Raw genomic sequence first — 25017 nt, forward strand, 5'->3', positions numbered from 1 at the left:
TGCGTGGGGTTTGTAAGTTGAAAATGTCTTTCTCTTTCTTGTTGCGCATAGGTGAAAGGACTTACCCTTTAGGAATAATAATTTTTTTTTTTTTTTTTTTTTTTTTTTTTTTTTTGAGATGGAGTCTCGCCGTCGCCCAGGCTGGAGTGCAGTGGTGTGATCTCGGCTCACTGCAAGCTCCGCCTCCCGGGTTCACGCCATTCTCTTGCCTCAGTCTCCCAAGTAGCTGGGACTACAGGTGCCCGCCACCATGCCTGGCTAATTTTTTGTATTTTTAGTAGAGACAGGGTTTCACAGTGTTAGCCATCTCCTGACCTCGTGATCCGTCTGCCTCAGCCTCCCAAAGTGCAGGGATTATAGGCATGAGCCACCGTACCCAGCCTCCTTTTGGTAATAATTTACTTATTTAACTTTTACCAGAGTGACTTCCCAGGCTCAGAAGCCCTCCAGCACTGCCTGCGGGCTGGTTAGATAGAATGTGGAAGTTTGATAAGGACCCTCTGTTCCAGCGGGAGTGGCTGTCTGCCTAATCAGCCCTCTCTGCCCTAACTTTCTCTTTCACAACTAAACGTGTGGAACTTGCCCAGAGGTTGGGGGCCAGGCCGGGGCGACCCACCCTGAGAGGCCCGTGGGTCCAGCCTGGTTGAGTCGGCTGTGTGGCCTGCGCTCTGGCTGGGGACTTTCCATTTCCCTTGCTGGTCACAGGATTCCTGGGAAAGCAGCCCTGGTGGGGGCAGCATTGTGGGAGGTAGTGGTGATAACACATCCCGCCTCCTGCACTGGGCCCCCTGTAGCCTGCACCCTGGCCTCGTGATTGTTTGGCCTCTTTCTTTCTGACACCCAGTAGAAGGGGAGGCAGAGTGAAGAGAGTACAGGTGCGGGGGCACAGGGCCCACAGGTAGCAGCTGGCAGCCTGAGAGCCTGCGGGAGTGGAGGAAGGGTAGCGGAGTTGCTGGGCCCCAGGACAGGCAGGGCACCCTCTGAAGCGGGGGTTGGAGGGAGGAAGAGGGGGACAGGGGAAGGACAGGGGTGTGGCCTGAGGAGCGGGGAGGCTGGACCGCCTGTCCACTTTGCTTCAGCCAGGGAGCTGGCCCTTGGGACAGGCTTTAGTTGCCAGCTCCATCAGCAGGATGCAGGCTTGGACCTGTTGGAGTCCTTGTTGGCCTGTGACCTTCCTCCCCTGTGTACATTTCAGGGAGCTCTAGAAGGCGGCAACAGGGCCAGGCCTGGCTGTGGCTGAGACCCTGGAGAAAGACTAAGGGGCTGTGTTGTGCCCTGTCAGAGAAGGCAGAGCCTCACAACCGCTTCCCTGAGGCTGCTCAGCAGCGGCCCCTCTGCCTTCCTGATCTCCTGGCACGGCAGCCGGAAGAGCTCACAGAATTACTTCTTCTGTAATTATTTATAAAGCAAGGTTTCTATGACGACTGGTTTCTGGTAGACGCTCTGGATTGGCGAGGCAGCCTCTTCCTGGCCAGATCGGGCAGCTCAGGAAGCTGGGGGTGGGGGGTGGTCCCCACCAAGCCCGGTGTGGCGGGGAGCTGGGACAGTCCTGGGTCAGGCAGGGACTGTGTGATGCTTCCCGCTCCCTCGCCTTTCTCTGCATCTGATCCTGGGATGTCCTAGCCACCATGGCTTTCCAGCTGAACAGGTACTGCCAGTCATGGGCATGTCCGGGTCGTGCAGGGGCCACTGTGGGTGGATTGTTTGGGGACATTTGGAGGGGAGGGTTGGGTAGAGGGAACTCGGCCCCTGTGCCCAGCAGGCTGGCTGGTATCATGCAGCCAAGAAGGGCAGTAGGGCACCCGCCTGGCCCAGCTCTTACTGACCCCCAAGGTTAGGTGGTCAGCCGAAGCTGGGACAGGAAGTGCAGGCCTGGGTAAGCTGGGAGCCCCTGACAGGGACAGGGCACTCCCCTGCCTGCTCTAGTCCCCGGGGAGAAAGGCACCTGGTTTTCTTTCTGGCCTTGCTCCTGAGGCTTCCCTCTGCTCCTGCCAGCTGGGCTGGGTTCGCTGCTGGGTTTGCTGCAGTTTCCCAGCGCTGCTGAGCTTCCCATCTGCGGTGGAGGGGGCGCTGTGGGCTGCACAAGGAGCCTCCTGGGTCAGTCCCCTGCTCCTGGCCAAAATGGAGGCTGGGAGTTCAGGGCCATTGTCGGCCTCTTCCCCTGTCCTGCTTGGGGGCCTGGAAGTGTCGCTGGAACTTTCCTTGGCCCAGCCCTTCCTCCCACGCTTCCCTCTTCTGGGATGCAGTGGCGTGTCTACAGGTTGAAGGAACTTCGCCGGAACTGCCTTAGGCAGCAAGTCAAAGAGGAGAAGCAGGGACTGGGCGCGGTGACTCACACCTGTAATCCCAGCACTTTCGGAGGCCAAGGCAGGTGAATCAACTGAGGTCAGGAGTTTGAGACCAGCCTGGTCAATACGGTGAAACCCCCATCTCTACTAAAAAATACAAAAATTGGTCGGGCATGGTGACGTGTACCTGTAATTCTAGCTACTTGGGAGGCTGAGGTAGGAGAATCGCTTGAACCCGGGAGGTAGAGGTTGCAGTGAGCTGAGATCACGCCACTTCATTCCAGCCTCGGTGACAGAGTGAGACTCCCTCTCAAAAAAAAAAAAAAAAAAAAAAGGAGAAGCAGGGCTGCTTGAGCTTCCATTTGGCAGAGTCCCCCATGGATAGAGGAGGCGTTTACGTGTGCCTCTGCCTGGACTTTGAGGCCCCATGCTCATCCAAACACCTGTTTTGTCCCTCAAGGCTGCCTGGTGTGAGGCCCCCGTCTCCCCATGCCATAAAGAGACCCGCTTCTCCTTTTCTTCCAGGAATGGCAACCCCTGTCCCTTGTCTACTCCTGGCCAAGGCAGCCTCTGCTGAGCTCCTGCAGGAAGCTCCGAGTGTCTGCGGCCCCAGGTGGTGGCTCCCAGCCATGAGTGGCAGCTGCGGCCCCATGATCGGGAACAATCTGCCCAGACACCTCTGTCCCACCCAGCTTTCCAGCTGAGGTGAGGGTGGAGCACGCGCACCTGGTGCTTGACCTCGGCTTTGAGGCCTTTGTCAGAAGGGGGAAGTAATGAGCACCTGCCCTGCAGGCCCCGTCCTGACCCACCTGGACCCCAGACCCCTACCTGGCTGTGCACCTTCAGGTGGGCACTTCAGCTTCCACTGTGGAGTAAAGGAAGCAAGGCTCACCTACCCCTGGTTACCCTGGGTTTCACGCAGTAATGTTTTCATTTTAACACTGACTTTTTTTTTTTTTTGAGACGGAGTTTTGCTCTTGTTGCCCAGACTGGAGTGCAGTGGGCGCAATCTCGGCTCACCACAACCTCTGCTTCCCGGGTTTAAGCGATTCTCCTGCCTCAGCCTCCCAAGTAGCTGGGATTACAAGCATGTGCCACTACGGTTGGCTAATTTTGTATTTTTAGTAGAGACGGGGTTTCTCTATGTTGGTCAGGCTGGTCTCAAACTCCCGACCTCAGGTGATCCACCTGCCTCTGCCTCCCAAAGTGCTGGGATTACAGGCGTGAGCCATCACACACGACCATGAAAGTATAGTCATCGCCCTTTTTTTTTTTTTTGAAACGGAGTCTCACCCTGTGGCCCAGGCTGGAGTGCAATGGCGTGATCTCGGCTCACTGCAACCTCCGCCTCCCAGGTTCAAACAATTCTCCTACCTCAGCCTCCCAAGTAGCTGGGATTACAGGAGCCTGCCACCACGCCCAGTTATTTTTTTGTATTTTTAGTAGAGATGGGGTTTCACCATGTTGGTCAGTCTGGTCTCGAACTCCTGACCTCATGATCCGTCCGCCTCAGCCTTCCAGAGTGCTGGGATTACAGGCGTAAGCCACTGCGCCTGGCCAGCACTGACATTTTTATGTCAGAGTCAGAGACACTGGTGGCACTCCCAGCTGGCCGTGTGCTGGGCTGTAGAAGGGGCAGGCAGGGTTCAGTGCCCTGCAGGGCTGCTGCCAAGGTCACTGCACAGGGGCCTGTCCGGGGCTGCCCAGGTGTGGGTGGCGGGTGCTGAGCAGGGCTGAGGGTGCTGAGCTGGGCTGAGGGGTGCTGAGCGGGGCTGAGGATGCTGAACTGGGCTGAGGGTGTTGAGCGGAGCTGAGGGCGTTGCTGCTGCTGCCTCGAGGCTCCGCTGTGCCACTCAGTGCTGCTTTCTTTGGGAGCAGCAGAGGCCGCTGGGCATGGCCACAAACCAGGTGGTGGGTGACAACTGGAAGCAATTTCCTCAGGCTGGAGACCCAGCGGTGGGCAGGGCCACGCTCCCGTCTCTGCCTTCATCTTCATCTGGACCTCCTGTGTCTCATGTCGAGATTTCCCTGTTCCTAATAAGGACACCAGTTGTTGGGTTAGGGCCCTCCCTAAGGCACGGCGACCTCATCTTGATTATATCTGGATGCAAAGAACTCTTTCCAAGTAAGGTGACATTCATAGTTTCTGGGGTTCTCAAACATATCTTTTGGGGGACACAATTCAACCCAGTACTCAGGCTCCACCCAGGGCACAGGAGGCATGGCCAGCCCTCAGGGTGTCTGCTGCGAGGCCAGGGGACAGGAGCAACTCCTCTCTCTGCCAGGCTCCCGTCGATTGTTCCAGGCACCCACCCTTTCCACTCCGGGAATGCATCCCCTGCCTCACTCCCACTGCAGAACAGGCTGAGGCTGTCCTGCCGGGCGGTGGGCTGGGCCCCAGGGCGATGGGCTGGACCCCAGGGCCGCTGCTGCAGGCGCTCTTGGGATGAGTGCTGGCCAGCCTCTGGTGTGTGATGAGATCTGAGTTTTGAGCTGTGCCTTGAAGCATTTTCTTTTTTCTTTTCTTTTTCTTTTTTTTTTTGAGATGGAGTGTTGCTCAGTCGCGCAGGCTGGAGGGCAGTGGCGAGATCTTGGCTCACTGCAAGCTCCGCCTCCTGGGTTCAGGCCATTCCCCTACCTCAGCCTCCCGAGTAGCTGGGACTACAGGTGCCCGCCACTACGCCTGGCTAATTTTTTATATTTTTAGTAGAGACGGGGTTTCACCACGTTAGCCAGGATGGTCTCGATCTCCTGACCTTGTGATCTGCCTGTCTCGGCCTCCCAAAGTGCTGGGATTATAGGCTTGAGCCACCGCGCCCGGCTGAAGCATTTTCGAAGACCACTGATTAATTTGAACGGGTCGAGATGGTTTAAAGGCATCCGAAAGACACAGAGGCATCTCACCGAGGTCTCTGCTCAGTAGTTTGTTTCTTCCTCTGGGGGCCATGGAGGCCTCTGGTTTCCCACACCTCCTTCCTGGAATGGTCGTCCCTGCACCCCGGGTGGTCACCTTGCTCCCATGAGTGTGTGCCTCGCTGTTTTTCACCTGACAGCTGGTCTCTGAGAAGGTTCCTACTCCTCGTGCAAGGCTGAGCAATATTCCGATGTGTGGCTGTTACTTTTATGTCCTTATGTGGACATCTAGGCGCTGGCACGTGTCCTGTGTTATACATGGCTGTGCAGTGAGTACCCTTGCATGTGCTTGGTTTAACCATGTGTGGAAACAGCTGTGGGGTAGATTTCTGCGAGTGGAATCCTGGGTCAGGGTGTCCCTGTGCCTCTGGGGTTTGGGAGGGTGGTGTCGGGTGCCCTCTGTGAGGGGGTATTGGCTTACACTCCCCTATTCGTAAATGGTGCCCTGTCCTTCACAAAGGGCGGGTCAGACGTTGCTGGGACAGGTAGAACAGTGGGAAGGGCCAGGTGTGCCTGGTAAACAGCAGTGTTCTGGCAGGTGCAGCTCTGAGCCCCGCAGGGCAGTGAGAGTTGAGGTGGAAAAGTTCCAGATCCCTGAGAGCTCTGGATGCCTTACTAGGAGGTTAAGTCTTTATTTTGTCGATAGGAAGGGCCCTGGAAGGTGTGGATAAAGGAGTGACTTGGCTAGACTCCTGCTTAGGAAGAGCCACTCCTGGGGCTGTGTGCGGTCAGGGCTAGTTAGGATCTGAGCCAGGGCAAGAGGCGAGTGCAGAGGCCATGGGGGCGAGGGGCCAGTGCAGAGGCCATGGGGGCGAGGGGCCAGTGCAGAGGCCATGGGGGCGAGAGGTCAGTGCAGAGGCCATGGGGGTTGAGAGGCCAGTGCAGAGGCCATGGGGGTGAGAGGCCAGTGCAGAGGCCATGGGGGTTGAGAGGCCAGTGCAGAGGCCATGGGGGTGAGAGGCCAGTGCAGAGGCCATGGGGCCGAGGGGCCAGTGCAGAGGCCATGGGGGTTGAGAGGTCAGTGCAGAGGCCATGGGGGGTGAGAGGCCAGTGCAGAGGCCATGGGGCCGAGGGGCCAGTGCAGAGGCCATGGGGGTGAGAGGTCAGTGCAGAGGCCATGGGGGGTCTAGAGGCCAGTGCAGAGGCCATGGGGGGTGAGAGGCCAGTGCAGAGGTCATGGGAGGTGACCTCCCCAAAGTGTTTGATTGGTTCCTGGGCTTCAGCCTCCCCAGCCTCCCCTCCTTTCAGGATGGATCCAGACTTTGTCTCAGGCCATCTCTTCTTCATCCCCTTTTGGGCCATGCGCCAGCTTTGTGGGGTTGCTTTCTGTTTCTAGAGCTCGCCGGGCACTCCTGGCCTTGGGCCCCGAACATTCCCTCTCCTCGTAACCTTCTCGGACCTCTGCTCCTGGCTCACCCTTTAGGAGTTGGCCAAGGTGTCACTTCCTCTGGGAAGCTTTCCCGGAGATCAGGAGGAGTGGCACCCTTCTGGGAGTGGCACCTTGACCCATGTGTGCTCAGCTTCCTCAGAGCCCTCATCATCAGCTGGATGCCACTTCCAGAGGGGACACCAGCCAAGAGTGGGGCGGCTGAGAGGGGGTTGGCAGCATCTGCGTCCATTAGCCTTGGGCCCCAGCACCTGCCACTCATGCTACAAGGACTGGACAAACATGGTTCTGATCTTGGACAGGAGCAGCTGGAACAGAAAAAGGGCGGGACTGTGGGCGCGGGTGACATTCCAGACATGCAGTCAGCCCAGGTGACTGGCTGTCAGGACCCAGCAGGTGGAAGATGGAGTGGGGGATACTCGGGGCCAGGCCCAGAGAGAGAAGGCAGCCACGTAGGAAAGGTCCCACCCCAGGCAACTTTCTGTCTTTCCTTGAAATTTCTGGGATCAGAGGAGGGCTTAGAAGTGCAGGTTAGTGTGATGGGGGCTGGGGGAGGAATAACATGTCAGACTCAGCCGCAAACAGTCCTCCAGAACGGGGCCAGGCCTGTGCCGCTGCCCGGGCTGGCCTGTGTGGTGTTCACGTGTCTTTATTTTTAGATAATTTTTAACCCCAGGAATCCTAGAGATAGACAAATGTCTGTCTGTCTGTCTGTCTCTCCTTCCTTCCTTCCTTCCTTCCTTCCTTCCTTCCTTCCTTCCTTCCTTCCTTCTTTCTTTCCTTCCTTTTCTTTTCTTTCTTTTTTTTTTAGACAGTCTCACTCTGTCGCCCAGGCTGGAGTACAGGGGCGTGATCTCAGATCACTGCAACCCCCGCCTTTCAGGTTCAAGCAATTCTCCTGCCTCAGCCTCCTGACTAGCTAGGATAACAGGCATGTACCACCACGCCCTGCTAATTTTTGTATTTTTAGTAGAGATGGGGTTTTACCATTTTGGCCAGGCTGATCCTGAACTCCTGACCTCAAGTGATCCGCCCCCCTCGGCCTCTGTAAGTGCTGGGATTACAGGTGTGAGCCACCTCGCCTGGCAGCCAAATATATTTCTTTCTTTCTTTCTTTTTTTTAAAAACATATATTATTTATGATGTGCAGTCCCTATTCTAAGCACTTGTCCCATTCACTTCATCCTTACTCTATGTCTAGTAAGTACACTACCCCCATCTTCTGGATGAAGAAACTCAAACAGAAAAAAAGTTAAATAATCTGTCCAAGGTCTTGCAGCTGCTAAGTGCCAGAACTAGGATTCAAAGCCAGAGAGTCCAGTGCCAGGACTACGCTCCCACCTTCTGCTCCGTTCTGCAAAGGAGGAGAGGTATGAAGTCCACATGGTACGCAGGGACCAAGAATCTGCTGAGTTGCTGGACAGCAAAGGGCAAGGTTGTTTACTTTTTTTTGAGATGGAGTCTCGTTCTGTCGCTAGGCTGGAGCGCAGTGGCGCAATCTCGGCTCACCACAACCTCCACCTCCCGGGTTCCATTCTCCTGCCTCAGCCTCCTGAGTAGCTGGGACTACAGGCATGCACCACCACGCCCAGCTAATTTTTTTTTTTTTCTTAGTAGAGACGGGGTTTCACCGTGTTTGCCAGGATGGTCTCGATCTCCTGACCTCGTGATCTGCCCGCCTCAGCCTCCCAAAGTGCTGGGATTACAGGCGTGAGCCACTGCACCCGGCAGCCAAATATATTTCAATTTTCCTTTTCTTTTTTGAGACAGCCTCTCACTCTGTTGCCCAGGCTTGAGTGCGGTGGTGCAATCATGGCTCACTGCAATGTCCTCTTCCCGGGCTCAAGTGATCCTCCCGCCTCAGCCTCTCTAGTTGCCACAGCACCCAGCCTGTATTTCAGTTTTTTAATAGTAAAGAGGGGCTGGGTACGGTGGCTCATGCCTGTAATCCCAGCACTTTAGGAGTCCGAAACAGTGGATCACCTGAGGTCAGGAATTCAAGACAGCCTGGCCAACATGGCAAAACCCTGTCTCTAGTGAAGATACAAAATTTAGCCAGACATGGTGGTGCGTGCTTATAATCCCAGCTACTCAGGAGGCTGAGGCAGGGGAATCGCTTGAACCCAGGAGACGGAGGTTGCAGTGAGCCGAGATCGTGCCACTGCACTCCAGCCTGGGTGACAGAGTGAGACCCTGTCTCAAGAAACAAAAAAATAGTGAAGAAGAACGTGAACTGCTTTCGGTACCCGTGTCTTTATTAGAAATGGGAAAACAAAGTCTCCAGTGAGAGGCAGCTGCTTCCCTGGCTCCTCTGGCTGTCACCCCTGCCTGCCTGGAGATGGAGGCAGTCATGGACCCTGTCCTGGGATGGACACGCTTGGCCTTGGCCAGGCCATGGGGCAGGGCCTGAGAGAGTGACAGAGCTGTGTATGGGTCCTGGAGGCTGGCTGGACCCAGCTGCTCCTAAGCTGTTTGGAAGGAATGAGGGAGGTAGGGAGGGGAAGAGGGAGGGGCCAGGTGTGGAGCAGCTGGTTGGGAAGGAATTCCAGCTGAGGCGGGGACTCACTGACTCACTGGCTACCCCGGCTTGGAGGGAAGGTGTCTGATTTGGGAAGAGGGAAGGGGTGAGTGAGTTGGGCTTTGGGCCTCATGCATTGGAGGTGACAGCACAATCCCCAGGCAGGAGTAAAGTCCTATGGGGGAGAGTTGTATCTGACCTTAAGGGCAGGGGCTGGCTTCCTGGGTGGTCAGTTGGGGAGTTAGGATGGTCCTTGGTGCAGGACCCGAGGTGCCAAAGAAAGGTGGCCAGGCCTGTGGCAGCCGGCTGGTATGCAGTCTGCAGTTCCTGGCATGTACTCCTGATGGCACAGCGCCAAGTGCCGAGTCCTCACTTTGTTGCCAGGTGTCTCTAGGCTCTTCCCCGGGCCTCAGGCACTGTCCCTGGCCTTCTTTTTTTTTTTTTTTTTTGAGACAGAGTCTTGCTCTGTCTCCCAGGCTGGAGTGCAGTGGCCGCATCTCAGCTCACTGCAAGCTCCGCCTCCCAGGTCTACGCCGTTCTCCTGCCTCAGCCTCCTGAGTAGCTGGGACTACAGGCGCCCGCCACCTCACCCGGCTAGTTTTTTGTATTTTTTTTAGTAGAGACGGGGTTTCACCGTATTAGCCAGGCTGGTCTCGATCTCCTGACCTTGTGATCCGCCCGTCTCGGCCTCCCAAAGTGCTGGGATTACAGGCTTGAGCCACCGTGCCCGGCCGGCCTTCTGTCTTAAAGGCTACCCGCTTATCTGTCCTGTCTCCGGTGCCTGCCGCATGAAAGCACTTCCTCTGCTGCTCTGCAGCCCTTGGCCCGCGCCTCCTCTCCCTGGCCTTGTGTCATTCCTGGGAGCCAACCTGCTGTGTGTGGCGCCACTTCACAGATGGACAAAGTGAGGCCTGCAGCGGTCATTCAGGCTGCTGTGGCGGGCGGCTCTGGTGCTCCTGGGAAACGCTGGGCTGATGTTTCCTCAGTGTCTAGAACCAGGGGCTGGGCCCTGCTCTCCGCACCCACCCACAGCCTTGGCTGGTGCCTCCAGGACAGGCCTGTGTGGAAAGGGACCCTCTGCCCCCCTGCAGCTGGTGCAGGGAAGGCCCTTCCTACTAAGTGGAAAACAAAGGGAAGAGGTTGATAGAATCATTTTGTGACTTATAATTGGCTACCTGGTAACTCAGATGAAAAAACCCAAAAACCTTTCATAGAGTAAGTTCAATTTTTAAAAACAGAGGTATTTCAACGTGAACACTCGAGAAGCCAAATGAGGCTCCTTGGGTGCTCTGGGGATCCCCTGGCCGCCGTGTGTCACGCCGTGCTTCCTGCTCCACAGGCCGCTGTCCTGAACCTCCTGTGGAACCTCGGGCCCTGCCTGACCTCAGGGCCAGAAGCCAGTTGGCCTAAATGGCCTTGGTTTGCATAATAGACTCTCACCCAGGGTGGAGGGGTGACGCTGGGGATGGGCAGCTGTCGGTCGCTGGAGGACATCCGTGGTCATTTGCTCTAGAAGTGTCATCCTGTGGCCAGAGGTTGGATTTCTTGGAGCTTCCAACTAGGTTGGCTAAATACTTACCGCAGAGGGAAAACTTCTCCTGGTTAACGTGTGGACTATCTACCGTGTGGACTATCTACCGTGTGGACTATCTACCGTGTACCATGTGCCAGCACTGTCGTGGGGTGAGCACGCAATCTGCATGATCTCCCACAGTCACGTGAGGCAGTGCTATCTCAGTGCTGTCGTTCTGCCCATTGTACAGATGAGCACATGGAGGAGTGAAGGTTCTGACAGCTTGCCCAGGTTACTCAGCGAGTAAGAGCCAGAGCCAGGAATGCTCTCAGGGGAGGGACTTGCTCAGCCTTGGAGCCGCTAGAGGAGCGGGGAAGAGATGCAGACCTGGGGAGACACTGCTCCTGGGGCCCCCACACTGGCCAGCAGGGCCGGGCAGGCTGCACAAGCTGCAGGTGGGTGCTGTACCCTGGACCTGTGCCCATTGCCTGCCACTCATCTCCAGGCCTTGGCCTGTGAAGGTGGCTTTCATCAGTCAGGTGCTGTCTGGGAAGATGCCAGGCAACTTGCCCTGGTAGGACTGCCAAGCTGGCTTGTTGGGATTCCAGAGATTTCATGGAGCTCCCACACTGCCAGTTCTCACAACAAGGATGAAGTTGTTCCTCTTTGGGGAAGTGAGGTGGCGTTTTCGTTCTTTTGGACCTAGGAGAGCTCCCTGCCCTCAATCCAGGGCCTGACTGCACACTGCCCTCCCGGGACCCGCAGAGGAGCTCAGCGCGCAGCGGGCGGGCGCTCACCTGCTGACCGGGCCTGGGGTCTTGAAGCTGTGACTCATATCTAGTTCTCAGAACAGCCATGGCTACCTGGTTCCTCTGGGACTCCTGATGGGGGTGGTGGCGGTCCTGGGAATTTGCTTTTCACAGTCTGTGTTGGTCACTGGGAACCCCAAGGGCTGAGTCGCCACCTCCTGCCCTGTGGCTCTGCTTAAAGGTCTTTACCATCAGCCCTTCCCTGCCAGGGCAGGCCGGGGACCTGTGGCTTCAGGGGGAGAAAGTGCCCCTCTGCCCTCCTGCTCTGTCGTGGAAACAGCATCTCAGGCCCCCTTCTGTGGCCTGGCAGATGGCGCCGCACCCTGACGAACACACCACCTAGGAAGAGCCCAGACATGGAGAAGGTTCTCTTTCCTCCAGGAGCCATCGAGCCCTTTGGGGACCTTCTCCCCTCCTTGGATTGTGACAGTTGCATGAATGGCATCCTCTCCAGAGGCCTCATCCTGCTTCTCCTCTGCCCTAGGATCATGCGGCCAGATGACGCCAACGTGGCCGGCAATGTCCATGGGGGGACCATCCTGAAGATGATCGAGGAGGCAGGCGCCATCATCAGCACCCGGCACTGCAACAGCCAGAACGGGGTAAGGGTGTGGGCCCCATACCTCTGGGCCCTGGAGGCCGCACTAGTATGGGTTCAGGACAGGAGTTCCCCGGGGAGCCAGGCCTGCAGCCTTCCCTCCCCTTGTGCACTGGGCCTTGGGAACTTTGGGCCCAAGCAGTTCTGTACCGGACCCTCAGAGCTATGCTTGGTTTTGGCCTCAGCCAGGAGGTGTGGGAACCCACCAGAGATGAAGCGTCAAGCAAGCTGACAGGCCCTCCCTCCACCACTGCCCGCCATGCCGCGTCCCCTGCCAACCTGGGCCTGATCAGAAGCATGCCCTGCCTGCGTGGGGTGGACTTCATTGCAATGGCCAAGAGCTGAGGCATAGGGGCCACACAGCAGATGTAGGGGAGGTCCCACCTCTGCCCTGAGCAACCCTGGTGGCCATGGCAAGTGCTGTGGCTCTCTGTGACTTGGCCACTTCCTGGCTTTGAAGCTCACTGGCCTGGTACCACTGTGCCCACGATGGGGGCAGCTCTCCACCTGCCCCAAAATTGTGCAGCTGGGGAGGGCTCTGTGACCCCAAAGCTGGGGACAAGGGGCATGGTCTCTAGTGTCAACCTCAGGGCTGCTGTAGGACATTCAGCCATCCCCAGCTCTGGGGAGGGGACATTTTCTCTGAAGGTCAGCTGTGGGGGAGAAGCCAGCCCTTGGGTACTGAGGACAGGGCGTCTGCCATGGTGCCGCAGCTGCAGCCTTTGCACTATGGGGCTCGGTTAGCACACCTGCTGTGGCCTCCAGGGAGGCAGAGAGGAGGAAGACTCAGCCCCAGCTTGGAGAGTGGGAGTGTGAGGTGCAGGTTCCCACCATGGGCACGGGCATGATGCCACTCTATCAAGAGGCCAAGTGGAAGCCACATCAGAGACCAGGGACCAGTGGAGGCGCTGTGAGCTCTGAGCCACGCTGGTGAGATGCAGGAAGTGGCTGCTGGCTCTGTCAGCCTGGGCCGTCGGAACTAAGACCACAGCCTGCTGGCTTGTGAACAGCGGAAACGTATTTCTCACAGCCCTGGAGGCTGGAAGTCCAGGATCAGAGTGCCGGCAGATTCTGTGTCTGTTGAGGGCCCGTTTGTTTCCTGGTTCGTAGACATCACATCACTTCCTGTGTGTTCTCACTTAGCAGGAGGGGCTCTCTTAGGCCCTTTTATAAGGACACTAATTCCATTTGTGAGGGCTCTGTCCCCATGCCTTCATCACCTCCGGAAGGCCCTGCCTCCTACTACCATTCCCTTGGGGGTTAGGATTTCAACACAGGAATTTTGGGGGGACACAGTCATACAGAGCATGGCACACGCATTCAGCCTGGAACAGTGGGCAGTGTGTGTCCAGTGGAGGAGTGGAAGCTCTGTGTGTGTGTGTGTGTGTGCGTGTGCGTGCGTGTGCATATGTAGAATGAACCAAGCCACGGTAAGTGTGGATGGTTGGATGTGGATGTGGGGGACGTTGTGTGGTACAGGTTAAGGAGTGAGTTTGCTGTCAGCGCCTGGTTTACGAGGGATGGATCACTGGGCTGAGGCTGGATTGATTCCTTGGACCCGAGGCTCCAGTGCAGCTCAGTCACGTTCAGAGAGCACCCTCTGGTGGCTGTGGGGAGGATGGGCCTGAGCCTGAGAGCCTGGGGCAGGGGTGAGGGCCAAGTCCCAAATTCCTGTTGCACCCTTCCAGAGAGAGACAGTGAGGGTCCCTGGCAGGAGAGGATGGACACGGGGAAGGAAAAGTCCCCAAGATGGGGAGGAAAGGTAAAGGAGGGGCTTGGAAGGCGAAGAGGGTGATGCTATCACTCATAATCGCAGAATTATTTTGCTGCCATTTGGTCAGCACTTGGCATTCTGCAAAGTTCCAAAATGCTTTAGGAGCTAAAGTTTAGCTCGTGGAATCCTCACGACACCCCAGAGAGGTAGCTGTTCTTGTTTTTTTTTTAATTTTCTGAGACAGAGTCTCACTCTGTCACCCAGGCTGGAGTGCAATGGTGCGATCCCAGCTCACTCTAACGTCTGCCTCCCGGGTTCTCTCTCCTGCCTCAGCTTCCGGAGTAGCTGGGATTACAGGCGTGTACCACCACACCCAGCTACTTTTCTGTATTTTTAGTAGAGACAGGGTTTCACCATGTTGGCCGGGCTGGTCTCGAACTCCTGACTTCAAGTGATCTGCCCACATCGGCCTCACAAAGTACTGGGATTACAGGCATGAGCCTCTGCGCCCAGCTGCTGTTGTTATTTTTATTATCCCAATCGCATAGATGAGGAAACTGAGGTACAGAGAGATTGAACACTTGCTTGAGGCCACCTGGGGAGGCAGTTGGTAGGTCTGGGCTGTGACTATGCCTTGAACCTGTGCTTTGAACACTTGCCCCTCCTTGCTTCTCCGGATCTGGGGCTGCTGGAGGGACAGTTTTGACACATTGGCTTGGAGAAGCCTCTGGGCTGCTGGTCCCCAGGATGGTGACCCAGAAATTCTAGGCTTAGGAAGGGGTCTCTGAGTTCCAGGCAGCCCCAGGGTGTGGGGGTGAGAGCAGTCCCGGTGCCTAGAAGGGCTTTGCTAGGGCCCTGGGTGGGGCAGGGGACCCCCCCATCCATACTTCCCTAGTGGTGCCTTCCAGTCTGTGGCTGGAAGTCCCAAGGTTCTGTCTCTGGCTGAGGCCTCTTGGCCAGCCCCATCTGGATGCCTTCTTGGCCTGCTTGGCCTTGATGTGCAAAAAAACGACACTCCTGTCCGTGCCCCGGGCTTGCTTCTTCCAGCCTCCCTCCCCTCGGTAAATGGTCTCTGCAACCCCCAGGTGCTCAGGCTTAGAGTCTGGAGCCTCTGTCGGCCTCTCTGCCTCCCACACTCATGAGGCTCTGGGGGCAGATCCCACTGCTTTACCTTCCAGGATGTCCAGATCTGAGCACAGCCCCCCAGGCCCACCCTCACTTTGGGTCCAGTGGTGCTGCTCTCCTGATCACCCGATCACCTGATCACTGCAGCAGCCTCCTGACAGGTCACCCTGCTGGTCCCTGCCGCCTTGTTCTCCACCAGTAGCCAGGGACGTGTGGAGTCAGAGCACAGTACTGCCTGCTCAGAGCCCTCCAGATCTCCTGTTTTGCCCAGAGTCAAAGGCGCGTCCACACGAGTCCCTGTCGCTGCCTAGCGCGGCTCTGGGACCTCGCCTCCTACATCTCTTTCTCAACTCTCCTCTGGCCACATTGGCTTTTCTGCTGCTTCTTGGACTTGCTGGGTGCATTCCTGCCTTGGGCCTTTGCACTGGCTTTCCCTAGATATCTACAGGGCCCTCCCCTCACTTCTTCCACGCTCTACATAAAAACGTTGTAATCCCAGCACTTTGAGAAGCCAAGATGGACAGATCACTTGAGCTCAGGAGTTTGAGGCCAGCCTGGGCAACATGATGAAACTTTGTCTCTACAAAAACTACAAAAATTAGTCGGGTGTGGTGGCGTGTGCCTGTAGTCTCAGCTCCTCGGGAGGCTGAGGCAGGAGGATCACCTGAGCCCAGGGAGGTCGAGGCTTCAGTGAGTTGAGATCACATCACTGCTCTCCAGACTGGGTGACAGAGTGAGACCCTGTTCCTACAAAAACAAAACACGATGTCCAGCCGTGCGCCTGATGGCCTGGCTCCCTCCCTGCTTCCAGCTGCTCTCCACTCCTGACCTTGTACGCAGTGGTAGCCCCATGAAGGCAGGCAGGACTTCTGCCCTTGGTTTCCCCAGACTGAGGCATAGAGCGTGCTTAGGCATTATCTGATGAATGCTGGGAACTTGGGCCTGGCACCGTCACTGTCACGGAGAGCTTCCACCAGTGCTTACGATGAGCCCGTGGCTGTGCTGGGGCTCACCCTTCCTCTCCCTGTGTAGTCTTCCCAGCCACCTGCTGAGACAGACACTGTTCTTAACCTTGTTTTACAAGTGGGGAAACTGAGGCCTAGAACAGTTAGGTGGCTTTCCAGACAGCTGCATCCTCAGAGCTGCCATCAGCCAGGAGATGGCCGAGGCTGGGCACAGTGATGAGACCGTGCCCTCTCTGGGCCCTCATTGGATCCTGGGCATGGTCTGTGCACTTCACGTTTGTCAGTTGCCTTATCCCCGCATGTCAGAGAGACAGCTGTCCCTGCGTCTCCTGGGCGTTTCCTAAGCACCAAGTTCTTCCCGTTCATTATCCCCTCGAATCTCTGTAGCAGCCTGTTGGGACCATTTATTGCCTGTGTTTACAGAGACTGAGACATGGAGAGGTGTCGCTGCACAAAGTCACAGAGCTAGTAAGCAGTAGAGCTGTTCTTTTGGGCTCTGCCTCTGAAGCTGCTGTCCTGGCTGGAAGCCCTGTGGCCATGAGGAACCCCGTGCCTGTGGTTTGCTGGGGCACCTGTGCCTCACGGGCCATGTGATGCTGATTGCTTTTGAGAGCATGGCAGAGGGCGCTTCCGGGCAGGTGCTGATCAGGAGCTCATGGCTCTGACCCAGGGCAGGGTGGGGCTTTTCCTGCTCCTGCAGTCCTGGGAGCAGGAGGTGTGGGGCACATCCGACGCACTGGCTGCTGGGAGCTCTTCCTATGGAGCGCAAATACTTGTTAGTCTATGTATCGAAGTTTTGGATCACACCAGCCTTCATGGACTCCCTGGGCCTGGCCCAGAGCCCCGCCAGCTCTTGGGAAGCAGCCGCCCACCAGCAAATCAGAGCCGTCCTGGGTCCTGGCTCCTGCCATCTGTACCCATCAGACACACAGAGCCACCTCTCCAGCCTCCCAGGCTGCCACATAGTGAAACAAAATCCTCCCACAGGGTCTCCTGAGAGTGAAATGAGACCATGGCAAGACTCCTGTGTGGATGCCTGGGAGATGTTACTTTTCTTCTTCTTTTTTTTTGAGATGGAGTCTTGCTCTGTTGCCCAGGCTGGAGTGCAGTGGTGTGGCCTCAGCTCACTGCAACCTCTGCCTCCTGGGTTCAAGCGATTCTCCTGCCTCAGCCTCCTGAGTAGCTGTGACCATAGGCATGTGCCACCACATCAGGCTAATTTTTGTATTTTTAGTAGAGACGGGGTTTCACTATGTTGGCCATGCTGGCCTCGAACTCCTGATCTTGCAATCTACCCGTCTTGGCCTCCCAAAGTGCTGGGATTCCAGGCGTGAGCCACCGCGCCTGGCCCTACTTTTTTCTTTAGTATGTTAAGCTGGGAGAGAACCAAGCTTAAGGGTCATCAGTGGCCTTCTGCCCTATGAAGGACAGGCTTGAAGCCATTACCAGGTGTCCCCGTGGCGCTGTGGGGAAGGCTCCTGGATGGGTCTGCATGAGGGGTGTCCCAAGGGACAGCACAAAGAGGTGCGCTCTGCCTTCCTCCTGCCTCAAGTCACTCTCTGAGTGAACCTGCTTTTGTGCCTCCTCTGAGAGGCCGTTGGACCCACCCCTCATCCTGGCCTGCAAGGCCTGGCAGCCTGCCTCTTTGGACCTTTGTTCATGTCTCCCACTGCATCCCTGTGTTCTGGTGGCTCCCCACCACCTCCCCGCTCTGCTCTGCTGCTCTTTCCTCTCTGCTGCTCTTTCCTCTCCCTGTGGTACCAATGCTTCCCCTACCTCCTGCCTAACACCTGGTCTTCTAGGCCTCAGCTCAAATGCCTCTCATCTGAAGTCATGCCCCGCCTTGACGTCTCTGGGCTGTCTTGAGAGCACCTGATGCCATGTGGCATGGTCTCATTTCCTTCTCGTCCGTCCGCTCAGCCAGAACCCAGACTCCTCTGACCTACTCCCCTCTGTGCACCCAGCACTGAGAAGCCCCACAGATGCTGCCAGAAACCAGCTGCAAAGCAGGGAGGTGGAAGGCCACTGCCCCGGAAAAGCATGTGCCTGTAGGTCTGTTTGATCTGTGTCTGCATGGCATACCATAATGTACTTAATCAGCCTCAAACAACACACACTTGGCTTCATTCCACTTTTATGTCTTGCAGACAGTGCTTGGCTCGTTCCAAGATGGGCACTGCCCTGCCCAGGGGCTGTGCCTAATTCTTGCCTGGCTCTGTGCAGCCCTGCCCTAACAGCCTTTGGCCAATGGGTGGTGCCATAGCCACGTACATTGACTTGGCGGGAGAAAGACACAGTTCCAGGCATCGCTTTACTATGACCTGTTGTGAGTAGGGCAGGGTTTGCTGGGGGACAAGGCCATGTAAACCAGAATGGGGAAGCATCAGGCCACCCTCACCAGCTCTAGAACTTTTCCTGCCCAGCCCCAGATGCAGTCACAGAGTCCCTGCACCTGGGAGAGGGCTCAGACAGAGGCTCCCAGCCGTACCTCCAAAGAAGCAGGTGCTGGGTTTGGGGTGGGTCGCGAAGCTTGCATGTTTGCCCCACCTCGGTGAGTCCTCGTGTAGGTGGGTGAGCTGCACGTCGGTGCTTTAGGGGTGGCAGGCGGTAGGTGGGAGAGCACAGACGCACACACCAGGGCTTGAAGTGACTGCCACATACTCTCTGTGTGCCCTGGGATGCTTGCCTAATGTGTCACCCCTTGTCTGGGTGCTGTAAAGATCACCTGGGCCAGTGATGCTGGAGCTGGCCTAGGCCCCTCCCTCACCTGCTCCCTGCCCGCCCTGGGAAGCCTGAGGGTGCCTCAGTGTCATGCTGTCAACATCCTAAGGAAGTGATCGTTGCAGTAGAAAGTCATGGCAGTCCTCTGGGAAATGGAGACTCACATTCCCCGTGGCTCAAACACAAGGTCATCTTTTGTGTCATTTTTTTTTTTTTTTTTTTTTTTTTTTTGTTGAGACAGAGTCTCGCTTTGTCGCCCAGACTGGAGTGCAGTGGCCGGATCTCAGCTCACTGCAAGCTCCGCCTCCCGGGTTCACGCCATTCTCCTGCCTCAGCCTCCCTAGTAGCTGGGACTACAGACGCCTGCCACCTCGCCTGGCTAGGTTTTTTTGTATTTTTTAGTAGAGACGGGGTTTCACCGTGTTAGCCAGGATGGTCTCGATCTCCTGACCTTGTGATCCGCCCGTCTCGGCCTCCCAAAGTGCTGGGATTACAGGCTTGAGCCACCGCGCCCGGCCCCTTTTGTGTCATTTATTCAGCAAAGATGAAAAATAAGTCAATTCTGAGTGTTGATCAGGACGCTGTGAGGTGCCAAAGGCCAGGCCAGTCACTGCTGTACCGAGAAACACTTAGGACTATATATAAAAGTATTTGTCCTCGGGCCCAGAAAATAATCCCAAATGCAGAAAATGTTTAAGTGAAAGGGTGCCCATCACAGCATTGTTTATAATGAGAATCATTTGGAGATGCCCCAGATCTCTAATAAAAGAAGAAGAATGTTCAATTCCACCTGGCTAGCCATTGAAAGTAATTTTCTAAAAAAAAGTTAGGTATGGTTGCATGTGCCTGTAGTCGCAGCTACTTAGGAGGCTGAGGCTGGAGGATCACTTGAGCCCAGGAGGAGTTTGAGGCTGCAGTGAGCATGATAGTGCCTGTGAATAGCCATTGCATTCCTGCCTGGGCAACACAGCAAGGTCCTGTCTCTAAAAATAATAATAATTTTGCACTGGAGTGCCTTGAGAAGGAAGTCACTGGAAAGGATAAGGAAACCTTTCACATATGGCCACTTAGACGGAGTGTTTGTGTCTCCCGTGTGTTGAAATCCTCACCCCCAGGGTGATGGTATTAGGGGGTGGGGCCTTTGGGAGGTGATGAGGGCATGGGGGTGGAGCTTCATGAACGGGATCAATGTCCTCATGAAAGGGGCCCGAGGGAGCTCATTTGCCCCAACCACCACGTGAGGTCACACAAGAAGCACTATGAACCAGGAAGCTGGCCCTTACCAGACACGGAATCTGCCCATCCCTGATCTTGGAATGACCCAAGTCCCTGGAGACTTCCAGCCTCCAGGACTGTGAGAAATAAATTTCTGTTGTGCCTGAGCTGCCCAGGCTATGGCATTTTGTCATGGCAGCCCAGTGAACTAAGACCCAAACCTACAGAGGATGATCCCTAGGGTAGATGAAGAGAGAAAAGCAGGCGCAGTGCCACCTGTCCACATCCACCATCTGGAAGCCCCGCCCTGTGGTTGTAAACCTGGAGTCCGATCTGACACATGGGACGCAGCTGCCAAGGGGTCCTGTGTGACAAGGGACGAGGTGGCCAGAGGCAGACCCAGCCCCGTAGGCTCTTTTGTTCCTTTTACGTTTTGAATCATGAGAATGGGTCGCCTATTTGAAGGATAAGAAACATTTAAATTTTTTTTTTTTTTTTTTTTTTGAGACGGAGTCTCGCTCTGTCGCCCAGGCTGGTGTGCAGTGGCGCGATCTCCACTCACTGCAAGCTCCGCCTCCTGGGTTCACACCATTCTCCTGCCTCAGCCTCCCGTATAGCTGGGACTACAGGCGCCAGCCACCGCACCCGGCTAATTTTTGTATTTTTAATGGAGATGGGGTTTCACCATGTTAGCCAGGATGGTCTTGATCTCCTGACCTTGTGATCCGCCTGTCTCGGCCTCCCAAAGTGCTGGGATTACAGGTGTGAGCCACTGCGCCCGGCAAAAAAACATTTAAATTTTTAAAAAGAATAGTTGGGCCAGGCGCGGGGGCTCACACCTGTAATCCCAGCACTTTGGGAGGCCGAGGCGGGCGGATCACCTGAGGTCAGGAGTTCGAGACCAGCCTGACCAACATGGAGAAACCCTGTCTCTACTAAAAATACAAAATTAGCCGGGCATGGTGGCACATGCCTGTAATCCCAGCCACTAGGGAGGCTGAGGCAGGAGAACTGCTTGAACCTGGGAGGCAGAGGTTGTGGTGAGCTGAGATCGCACCATTGCACTCCAGCCTGGGCAACAAGAGTAAAACTCTGTCTCAAAATAAAAATAAAAATAAAAGAGTAGTTGGGCTAGGAACGGTGGCTCATGCCTGTAATCCCAGCACTTTGGGAGGCTGAGCCAGGCGGATCACCTGAGGTCAGGAGTTTGAGGCCGACATGGTAAAACCCCATCTTTACTAAAAATACAAATATTAGCCAGGCATGGTGGTGCACATCTTAATCCCAGCTACTCAGGAGGCTGAGGCAACAGAATTGCCTGAATCCTGGAGGTGGAGGTTGCAGTGAACTGAGATTGTACCACTGCATTCCAGCCTGGGCGACACAGCGAGACTCTATCTCAAAAAAAAAAGAAACAGAAAAAGAAAAATGATTGCAAAGAGCCAAGTCACAACACGGGCAGATTATTTTTCCCATATTGAATGAAAAAGAATTGGAAGGTGAGAATGTATTTAGTGGTTTTTGTCGTTGTTGTTGTTGTTTGTGAGATAGAGTCTTGCTCTGTCGCCCAGGCTGGAGTGCAGTGGCGCGATCTCAGCTCACTGCAATCTCCCCGTCCCGAGTTCAACCGATTCTCATACCTCAGCCTCCTGAGTAGCCAGGATTACAGATGTGTACTGCCACGCCTGGGTAACTTTTGTATTTTTAGTAGAGACGGAGTTTCACCATGTTGGCCAGGCTGATCTTGAACTCCTGGCCTCACGTGATCTGCCCACCTCGGCCTCCCAAAGTTCTGGAATTATAGTCATGAGCCACCGCGCCTAAAGAAGAATAGTGATTGCAGGCCGGGCGCGGTGGCTCAAGCCTGTAATCCCAGCACTTTGGGAGGCCGAGACGGGCGGGTCACGAGGTCAGGAGATCGAGACCATCCTGGCTAACACGGTGAAACCCCGTCTCTACTAAAAATACAAGAAAATTAGCCAGGCGAGGTGGCGGGTGCCTGTAGTCCCAGCTACTTGGGAGGCTGAGGCAGGAGAATGGTGTGAAACCGGCGGGGCGGAGCTTGCAGTGAGCCGAGATCGCGCCACTGCACTCCAGCCTGGGGCACAGAGCAAGACTCCGTCTCAAAAAAAAAAAAAAAAAAAAAAAAAAGAAGAATAGTGATTGCAAAGAATGTGTCACAACATGGGCAGATTATTTTTCCTATGCTGAATGAAAAATAATCAGAAGGTAAGGGTGTATATTTAGTTTTTGCACAGCTATATCAGACTAAAACTGCGAAACGAGCCAGGCAGACGAGCAAGCGAGACAACAAAACCCACCCCAATTCTTGGGAAAAAGCCTGGAAAGAAAGATCCCAAAATAGTAACCATGGTTATCTTTGAATGGGAGGGGTGACATTCCCCTTTTTTCCACTTTTCTATATTTCCCAAATTTTCCATAATGAGTATGTATGCATTTTTTCACTTTATATTATGCAAATAATGCATGCCTATTGTGAGAAAATCAGAAAAAAGGAAGAAGCAGCTGGTGATCCCACCACTTGGGGAATCGCCTGCAGCAGCTGCTTTGGGCTGGGCTCTCCAGGGCTCCTCTACATCCCTGTGCTTTCGTGTTTAGGAATGCACAGTGCTAGGCCGGGCGCGGTGGCTCACGCCTGCAATCCCAGCACTTTGGGAGGCTGAGGCGGGCGGATCACGAGGTCAGGAGATCGAGACCATCCTGGCTAACACGGTGAAACCCCATCTCTATGAAAAATACAAAAAATTAGCCGGGCGCAGTGGCAGGTGCCTGTAATCCCAGCTACTTGGGAGGCTGAGGCAGGAGAATGGTGTGAACCCAGGAGGCGGAGCTTGCAGTGAGTGGAGATCGCGCCACTGCACTCCAGCCTGGGTAACAGAGTGAGACCCCGTCTCAAAAAAAAAAAAAATTTAGCCGGGCGTGGTGGCGAGCGCTTATAATACCAGCTACTCGGGAGGCTGAGGCAGGAGAATGGCGTGAACCCGGGAGGCGGAGCTTGCAGTGAGCCAGGATCATGCCACTGCACTGCAGCCTGGGCAACAAAGCGAGACTCCGTCTTGAAAAAAAAAAAAAAAAGAAAAGGAATGCACGGTGCCAATAAATTGCAATAAATTGGTTGCTTTCACAGTGGGGAATGAAAGCAAAGGCAGTTTCCAGGGAGCATGTCCAGGGTGGGGCTCTCGGGGCTGGGCTGGCTGACCTGGACTGACCACTGCCTCTGTCTCCACAGGAGCGCTGTGTAGCCGCGCTGGCTCGTGTCGAGCGCACTGACTTCCTGTCTCCCATGTGCATCGGTGAGGTGGCGCACGTCAGCGCGGAGATCACCTACACCTCCAAGCACTCTGTGGAGGTGCAGGTCAACGTGATGTCCGAAAACATCCTCACAGGTACTTCTGGAAGCGACGTGGCGACTGGAGCACTAAGGGCCGTGGCTATACAGCTGCTTCCCTCCTGAGGGCAGAGGACGCTCCAGGGCCTGGCCCCTTTTCATCAATGAGACCTCCCTCACCTCCCACACGGCCCTGGGAGCAGCTATGTCCATTGCCCTGATTTTGCAGACAGGAAACAGGCACAGAGGAGTTAAGATACGAGCCTGAGTTCAGTTACCCAGAGCAGGACTCAACCCTGCTGTCCGGGTCTGGCCTGAGCACATCACCGCTGCCCGTCCTGCCGCCTGTGGCCAGCTCATCCATGGCAGGGACTGGGCGGGGCTGTGAGGCCGGGGCACACCATCCACCCCTCTGCAGGGCTCCCTGCCCTGCTTGCCCTCCTCAAGCATAGGGAGGTGTTGGCTCCAGAGAGGACACTGCCCGCTCCTGGGGGCCCCGAAACCAGGTTCAAGATAGAAGCTCACTGGGTGAACCTTTGCCTCTGCTTTCATCTGAATGTTCTCCTCCTTGGCCATGGTAACCATGGAAACCCCCTTCCCCTTCCCACTGGGCGCTGCAGGAGAGGGCGGCTCCAGTGTTCCCCAGCTCATGCTTCTTTTTATACCCAGGCTGGGGACGGGAGGTGAGGGGAAGGCGGGCCTCTTCCCCTGCCCCTGGCCCTCTCCCTGCCACCTCCTGGGTCACCAGTCCTCCCATGCGGAGGAGAGGCTGGGCTGGTTTCCTCCTCTTCCCAATGCCTGTTCCTCAGCGGTGGCTGCCCTGTGGAGTGCCAGTTCACAGCCATTTAAGGAGCTTGAGTCCTCTTCCCCGTGACAGACCGGTAGCAAACACAGTTATGCATCTAGAACATTCTGAGGACCTCAGCAGCGTTGGTGATTAGAATGGCTGTGTCAGCCTAGCTCCGGCAGGTGGGCAGATTGAGCTGAGCAAGGGCCTGGAGTGGAAGGTGGTCTGCATTCCCATTGCCTGTTGCCCCCTCGGCAGGCACCTCTGACATCAGAAGGACCCTGGATGCTGGTCTCAGGCTGTGGCACAGGAAGGGGTGTATGGGCACCTCCCATATCAGGAGCAGTGCCCATGACTTGGGAGAGGCTCAGGGCTGGGTGGGTTCCCCACTTGAGGGGCCTTGGGGGTTCCCTGCCATTTCCTGTGAGGTCGCATCTCTTCTCCTGACTGTGCTGGAGATGGAGCCTTGGCCCCTTCCTGGAGACCAGGGATGGCCCGCCGCGCTCTCCTGCTTCCCAGGACCCTCCTGCTTGTGAGAGCCCTGTCAGCAGCGCCCTTTGTCATTGCAGGAGTTGGTGGCTTCAAAAATGCTGGGAATGGATCTGCGTTGCAGATTTTCTGCCATGGAAGCCCCCTTTGTGGTCCATCAGAGGCCACAGCCTCAGAGGAATCCCTGACGAGCGGTTTGTTGTTGTTGTTTTTGAGACAGGGTCTTGCTCTGTTGCCCAGTCTGGAGTGCAGTGGCATGATCTCGGCTCACTGCAACCTCTGCCTCCCAGGTTCAAGCTATTCTCCTGCCTCCTAGGTTCAAGCTATTCTCCTGCTTCAGCCTCCTGAGTAGCTGGGACTACGGCGTGAGCCACCACACCTGGCTGATTTTTGTATTTTTAGTAGAGACAGGGTTTCACCACGATGGCCAGGGTGGTCTGAAACTCCTGATCTCAGTTGATCCACCCACCTCGGCCTCCCAAAGTGCTGGGCTTACAGGCAGGAGCCTCCGAACCTGGCCAAGCAGTTTGAGATGAGGAGAGAGGCAGGGAGACCGAAAGGCATTCTCGGGCTTTCAGCACGGTTGGGACCCGCTCTCCCCACAGCACAGAGTAATACAGGCCAAA

General features: G+C 55.8%; 1 protein-coding gene across 3 annotated transcripts in view; it reads left to right on the forward strand.

The window, feature by feature from the left end:
• Window positions 1-25017, forward strand: part of ACOT7 (acyl-CoA thioesterase 7) — a 135492-nt gene that overhangs the window by 35642 nt on the left and 74833 nt on the right. For 2 of the 3 annotated variants that reach the window (XM_005544931.4, XM_065530507.1), the window contains exons 2-3: window positions 11913-12030; window positions 23017-23173. In XM_005544931.4, coding sequence (XP_005544988.1) covers window positions 11913-12030; window positions 23017-23173 — 275 coding nt within the window. Of the gene's footprint in view, window positions 1-1501; window positions 1649-11912; window positions 12031-23016; window positions 23174-25017 lie in introns of those variants that run through there. The other variant, XM_065530512.1, reaches the window with a different exon arrangement.

This window comes from Macaca fascicularis, chromosome 1, assembly GCF_037993035.2.
Source record: "Macaca fascicularis isolate 582-1 chromosome 1, T2T-MFA8v1.1".
Classification (NCBI taxonomy): domain Eukaryota; kingdom Metazoa; phylum Chordata; class Mammalia; order Primates; family Cercopithecidae; genus Macaca; species Macaca fascicularis.